Here is a 7,005-nt window from a genome sequence, read left to right on the forward strand (position 1 = left end):
ATGTTTATAAAATTTGGGTTCGGACCCAAATTCGAGCATGGCAAGAGTCTTCTCAATCGAGGTGAAAACGTCTTGGACCCCCATCGTGGAGGAATAGCTCATTTGTGATGTTGACCCGAAGACGGGAGTTGGCGCCGAGGGTTCCATGCTACTTTGGGTGGAGGCTCTCGTCATACTCCTTGTCACGGGGCCAATAACGCGGGTATTGGTGGCAACGTGTGCAGCTTCCTGAACAGGCTTAGCATCAGTAGCCTTGGAACGTGCAATCACGATTTTGTTGCTCTTTGGTGCCATTGGTGATAGACGTAGTTGAATATTCGAGGAGAAGAGATGGAAGGCAGAGATGGTCCCACCGGGCGTGCCAAAAATTTGTACGCGATAAAAATTTCAAGTCTGCAAAACGACAAGAAAAAGAAATACACGACAAATATATGATATATAAATTTAGAAAAGTATGTAGGTACAATCTCTGGGGTTTTCTCGAACTTGTGGAGAGTTTCCCTCGATTCTTCTCCTCGAACGCCAATCCAAGGGCTTCGCAGCTTGTTCTTGGATCCACCACCGATTCCTTCAAATCTTGATATAGAAGATTTGAAGAACTTTAGAAGATATTTGAAGACTCAAGTCTTGATATCTGGGAGACTTGGAGAGCTTGAAGAGCCGAACCTTTGTAGCTTGGAGCTTCAATGCTTTGAGCGTATATGATGCTCTTTGAAGTCCCTCTGTGTATTTTTTTGTGTGTCCTTAATTTGGTTGAGAGACCTCTATTTATAGTTGTAGCAAGGGGTAGAGGTTGAAGACCTGTGTACCACTTTACTTGTCTTGCAAGACGTGCAGTCATATTAGGACTGTGCTAGCCAAATATTATCTCTTCATTTTATATTTATTAATAAAGAGATAAGTAATTTATCGATTGGCCAAACTTGTGGGGACACGTGACGTGGCGCCGTCTAACTGGCCAGGCTATTGCAGTATATAAGGAATATACTTGGATTAAACAACTCTAAATATTATCCCTTTAATAAGAAATAAATACTTAGATATTTATCCAATAGACATGTGATATGATATGATTTGGTTGGTGAAGATATTCCTGCAATTTGAATTGATTTGGAACACCTCAACTTGACACATGGAGAAATATAATTGGCCATTTAATAACCAAATTTTCCAAGTGTACATGACATATGGCAAGATCCGATTGGATAGAAATAAGCCACAAAAATAATTTATGGACCAATGACAATTTTAAGAATTAATTAAAATTCCATTGTCTACAATTACAACTCTGGCATAATGTCCAAAACAAATATACATGGTATAATACATTGGAATTCCCACATCAATTTGACATCAGACTTGTGTAGCTCGACTTTATTTTTTACTTTCTCTACTCAAGATTTTTTTCCCTGATTCCTACATGGAATATTCAATTTTATATCTTTGAAGAGATTGGAGCTTTGAAACATGAAATATGAAGGCTGCAATTTTTCACAGAGGAAATTATTATTATTTTTATTGGAAATTATTTTCAAAAAAAATGAAAAGAAGAATACTTCAAAAAATGCGTACATTGCAAGAAATATAAGCAAAACCAAAACAAATATAGGATTTAACATATTAGTTTTACTCTGAAATGGTAACATTTAGATAAAAAAAAAAAGAGTTGATAGGAAAGCCAACAATGCAAACTCAATATAGAAGTATAGTTCATAGATAGTAAGAATCAATGAATAATGCTACATGAGAATAGAATCTGATTAATTAATAGAAGATCAAAAGTCCATTCACCTCAAAAAAAATGAAAAAAAAAGAGTAAAGGCAAAATTAGAAGAAAGGTAAAACATAAAGTTTGTAAGCATATAGAAAGGTATTTACCTCAACATCCAAATGGAAAATTCCGTGAGAGTTCGTATAGCTTTGTAATCAATGATATTCCATAATCATGTAATACCATTCATTGATTTATTCATATAGATCAAAAGTATACATATTGCGGCTTGTAATTATAAAGAAAGGGAAAAGATAAATTTTGTAAGCATATAAAAAGGCACGTACCTTAACATGCAGATAACCATGTAATTTTATAAATCTTTCGATCCTGTAAAATATAATATGCTCAGCAATAATTATTTAAAATATACATTCTGAACTCTTAGGGAAATAAATCTAGTGAAGTGAGACAAAGTTAAAAGGGTTGGTTGAAAATAGAGTTAGGAAATTTGTACCTTTAAATCCACGGGAGCTTCAAAATTCTCCCTGTCACTCGGCCCTATTCTGACTTCCTTAAGCAATGGTGCATCCAAATTTCCGGAACAGAATTTCTTCAACTTTGGGCAATAAAATATGATCAACTTAGTGAGTAGGGGAAATTTAAACTCATAATCCTCCCGATGACTACCCCCAAAGCTTTGAAGATTCTCAAGTTCTCTCAACTTCAAAGAGCTTAATTTAGGAAACACGAACTCCTTGCTAGTTCTTTCCGGTGCAATTTCTCTACGTTTTCCAACATCATGATGCCGAGCATTATCTTCTAGTCTGACCTCTTCATCTTCCTTACCTATAACTTCACACATTCCTGAGCACCTATCAACTTCCAGTTTCTCAAGACTTATGAGCATGGTGGCCACACTAGGAGGATGAAACAAACAATATAAAGAGCAGGCTTCTACTTTTAGACTTCTCAAGTTTTGGAATACTCGAACCCCTTCAGGAAAATTCCTCCAAATATGGGTTAATCTTAGACAGTGACGCAAGTCCAGTAACTCTAGTTTGGGAAGAATTTCAAATGCCTTTTCTGATGGAGTATTATGATCTTTTAGACCCTCAAAGTCGAAAAAGGATTCCATCCCATGACAATCGCACGTGCTAAGTGCTTGCAAGTTTTGTAATAATGCAACCGTATCAACTTTGGCAATGCATCGGATAGAGTTACATTCCTCAAGCTCCAGGTATTTTAAGTTGTCGAGGGATCCACTAGGCATTTTCCCTCCTATTAGTTGTTTGGGGCCACCACCAGGATAAGCAATCTCTAGTACTTCCAGGCAGGGGAGTGAAACCTGAAAAATTTGGCAAACTTAGCCCCATAATGCAAAATGCAACATGCAGTTACAGTAGTGTTCGGATCCATCCACCTGCTAGCAATCTATTTGTTACGCTTGATGACGTGACAGACACACCACCACGTCACAGGAGCACCAAATTATTGTTTTCAATATTTTTATTACCCTATTTTTATTCATCATCACTTGACTTTTAATTACTAGTACTACACACCAAACAACCCTATTTCTTTTTTTCTTTTAATTACTGTTTTTTAACCTTTTTTTGTTTTTTGTTTGGGGGCTTCGTTGGCTGAAAAGTATACTAGTTAGTTTACCACTTCTAACCTTAAATCATCACAAGCTGTCTTTATTACAATTAAATAATCACTAATAACTACCATGAATAATTGTACAACTCCAGGTAGAATTTGCTCAAGTAACAAACAATAGGGAGTGGTGCCAGTTAGTTACATACAGCCTTTAAATTCACAGGTCGTACAAACAGGTCAATTTGGAACATTAGTTTTACCTTTACAGCAGTCAACATTAGAAATTCCGCATCACATTAACTGATGAAACATTATTAATTTCGAAAATATAATTATCATATTGAGAAAGAAAGTGCATATTCAAGTGTGTTTTCGGTGTTCACTTGAATTCAACTATATTAAGTATATCATATAATTACCCAAACTAAGAGAGAGAGAGAGAGAGAAGACAGACCTGGTCAAAGAAAGCCACGGCTTTATCATCTTCAGATCCAAAACCAATAAATTTTGTAAAGCGTAAGGTTAACGCTTTGAGTTCGGGTAGCTCAAGCACCTCATCTGTCAGACTTTCCTCCCTCAGAACAATTTTCTCCAAATTTCGACAAGCAACTACGTCTATCTTTTGGAGTTTCACCAGACATTTCAGTGCTGATTGTGAGAAGAGAGTTGTAATTTGATCACAAACCTCTACCTTAATAGATCTGAGGTTGCAAAGCGATGGAGATTCGACTGGTCCCTTCCACAAGCACTCTAAAGCACTTATAGAATAAATTCCCACCTCTTGAAGTTGACCGAAGCACCCAGGTGGAAGAAATCCCTTACATATTTCTTTCAACTCCAAATCTCTCAAATCCATGGACACCAAATTTTCAAAAACATGTCGGGCAACAAGGTTGCCGGTAGAATCAACAAGGCATTCATGTTGTCCTCTACGCAGACGAAGCCTTTTCAAATTGATGAACCCGTCTTCACCCAAGTCAGGCACAAGATTCCTCAAGCACGATGATATAGGAAGATCCAAAGTGAGATTCTCAGTTCTCTTGACAATGCTAGTAACATTGGGGTCAAAAAGTTGTTTCAACCCTTCATCACCATGATCTGACAGATAAAGCTCGAAGCTTTTTCGAAATTGATAGGTTTCGCTGTGCATTGTCAGTGCTCTTTCATGATTAGCTACTGCAATGTTAAATCTTGACAACCTCTGAGTATCAAATTCTTGCAAACATAGATGTAGGACGCTAAGGTCATAAAAAGCAATCTGGAGACATGCAAGGTTAGAGATTGATGAGATTTCTTTAAGGCATCCTATTTCCTCTTCTTTATCTCTCCCTAGCCGCAAACGAAGACCAGATCCCAAATACAATTCTTCTAGTTTCTTCAAGCTTCACAAGATACCACTAGGCAAGGGATGGAGGCTACTTTCAACCCTCAAATCCAACAACTTTAAATTACTCAACTGACCGATTTCAGCTGGAAACTGATCATCCTGAATTCTGGATTTAAAGAGGCTCAAAGTTTCCAGTTGCGTCATGTGTCCAAGCATTGACGACATTCCAGTGCCCAATACACAATAATCTAGACACAGTGTCCGAAGGCTCCTTAACATTTGGCCAGGCCATGACAGTGGAAATTCAATAGGCGAGTTGTTTAATTCCATGACCCTGAGAGCTTCCATTCCTACAAAAGAATCTCTTGGTAGGTTCAATTTCCCAAATCGGAATACCAAGCGCAACAGCCTAAGCCTTGGATATTCCTTGCAAAATGGAAGTAGATCATGATTGGAATCTTGCGATATTAGTGAAATTGCCGTGTAAGAATTCTTTTCTCCCACTCCAGAATTGCTCACTAAGAACTCATGCTCGTCTTTTGATGCAATTGACAAGCACACATCTCGCACGACATCGTGCAGTTTTACAGAGTCTTCTTTTTCAGCATCATTTAGCAACAAATAGGAGCTTTTCAGGTGACCAATAAGCGTGTCTACCTTGTCTCTTACATCTACTAACCTCCGTCTATCTGGGAACAATTCTAGTCCTTTACCATACCTAACCAAACATTCGATTGGAATACTATAATCCTCTGGAAACAAACTGCAAAGCAAAAGTAGTGACTTAGCTTCAGCGCTTTTTAAATAGTCATAGCTAAACTTAATTCTTGAAAACACTAAATCTTCATCTCCTTCTAGTTCTCTAATTGTGTACTCTTTTAGTTGCCGAAGGGCACGATCCCTGGATTCTGGAGCATGATTGCTCTTTAATGCCTTGGCAACAATAACGATTGCAAGAGGTAGACCTTTGCATTCCTCTGCAACCTGCTTTGCAACACCACTCAAAGCAAAATCATCAGAAATTTCTGCAACCTCTTTAAAAAGATGCCATGCTTCTTCTATAGGCAAGACTTTCACCTCAAAAATTTCAGCTCCCATGCCCCCACAAACATCTGAGAACCGAGACGTCAGTATGACTTTTAAGCTCTTGCATTCACCTTTGACAGGAATTCCTAGACTCTTAAGATCAAGTTCTTTCCAAATGTCATCCAATACAACAAGAATTCTCTCGTCACTATTGGTCAGTCTCGTATACAATCTTTTAGCTCTGGCAATATCAGTTTGCTCTGTTATCTTCAGCCCTAACTGCTCAGCAAGTTGATCTTGGACATTTCTCATGTCTGGACTTTGAGACACGATTGCTATGGCGACTTCATCAAACAATTTCTCGAACTTAACCTGGTCAGCAATTTGTTTGACTAGAGTAGTCTTGCCTATGCCGCCCATACCACAAATCGCCATTAGGCTAGTTTTCTCCTGCTTTAAAGCTTCCATCACTTCCTTCTTTGTTGACATCCTAGAAACTAAGCCTTCCTCTAAGGATAGGGTTGATTCACTAAAACGCATTTTGCCTAATGGAGCAATGCTTCCAACTTTATCAAAATTCCCCTCTCCTAAAAGCTTTTCAAGAGCACTCTTTCTTTTCGCCGCACGTCGGCCTAGCAAATAGCATGACTTCAAATTCGGAAGCCTGACAATATTCAAGCAATTCACCTTAGCAGTCTCCATAGCCTCAGAAATAGTGTGTGCATCTTTCTTGACATCCTCAACTCGTTTCAGCCAATCGACAACAGTTGGTTTAATTTCTTCAGCATTGTCTTTTGCTTGACGTACCAATTGTTGCACCTCAACTTCCTTTAGCTCAAGTATTTTGATGTCATCGCTCAGAGTTTGAACGTTGCTTTTGTAGAAAATTAAGTACTGAAATTGGCGCAAAATTGGATCGACACACTTCTCTACAATTTTTCCCACAATTGAAAGGGCAATATCTTGGATGGCCATTATAGCAAAATTCTGTTCAAATTTCTATTATTGTGTTATTTGAAAGATATAGAGAAAGGAATCTAATAAATTGCATGAAAAATATGAAAAAGATTCATGGATACATAAATAAGGTAATAATAATTTCGTAACAGTAGAGGTACAAAGAAGGAAAAAAATGTTAGGCATTGAAGTGAATTTAATGAATTGTTTACATAGCTTATAAACTGTTCTCACCAACAAATATATTCGCATATATTGGTTTAGATTTTTTTTTTTTAGAACTATTTTGGAAAATACAAGAGGTACAGTTTCGTGCAGAAATATATTACATTTTCACTTGTTTGACAAAAAATATAAGTTTTCATATGTCCAACAATTGATG

The 7,005-nt window shown here is 37.4% G+C and overlaps 1 protein-coding gene across 1 annotated transcript; it reads right to left on the reverse strand.

Moving 5' to 3' along the window:
• Window positions 1-2,213: 2,213 nt before the first annotated feature.
• Window positions 2,214-6,641, reverse strand: LOC113755554 (disease resistance protein RPS2-like). Its single transcript, XM_027299530.1, has 3 exons — window positions 4,775-6,641; window positions 3,768-4,642; window positions 2,214-3,059 (listed from the first exon to the last, which is right to left on the reverse strand). The coding sequence occupies exons 1-3, from the start codon at window positions 6,639-6,641 to the stop codon at window positions 2,214-2,216; spliced, it is 3,588 nt and encodes a 1,195-aa protein (XP_027155331.1).
• Between the last annotated feature and the right edge of the window lie 364 nt (window positions 6,642-7,005).

This window comes from Coffea eugenioides, unplaced genomic scaffold (genome assembly GCF_003713205.1).
Source record: "Coffea eugenioides isolate CCC68of unplaced genomic scaffold, Ceug_1.0 ScVebR1_156;HRSCAF=629, whole genome shotgun sequence".
In the NCBI taxonomy this organism is placed as follows: Eukaryota; Viridiplantae; Streptophyta; class Magnoliopsida; order Gentianales; family Rubiaceae; genus Coffea; species Coffea eugenioides.

Excerpts from the sequence above, each read along its gene's own strand:
- LOC113755554 (XM_027299530.1), bottom strand. The coding sequence starts at position 6,641 with ATGGCCATCCAAGATATTGCCCTTTCAATTGTGGGAAAAATTGTAGAG. Across the intron at positions 4,643-4,774 it reads TCAGTTTCCAGCTGAAATCG|GGAGAGATAAAGAAGAGGAA; the intron begins GTCAGTTGAGTA and ends GTTTGCGGCTAG. Across the intron at positions 3,060-3,767 it reads CCGTGGCTTTCTTTGACCAG|GTTTCACTCCCCTGCCTGGA; the intron begins GTCTGTCTTCTC and ends CAAATTTTTCAG.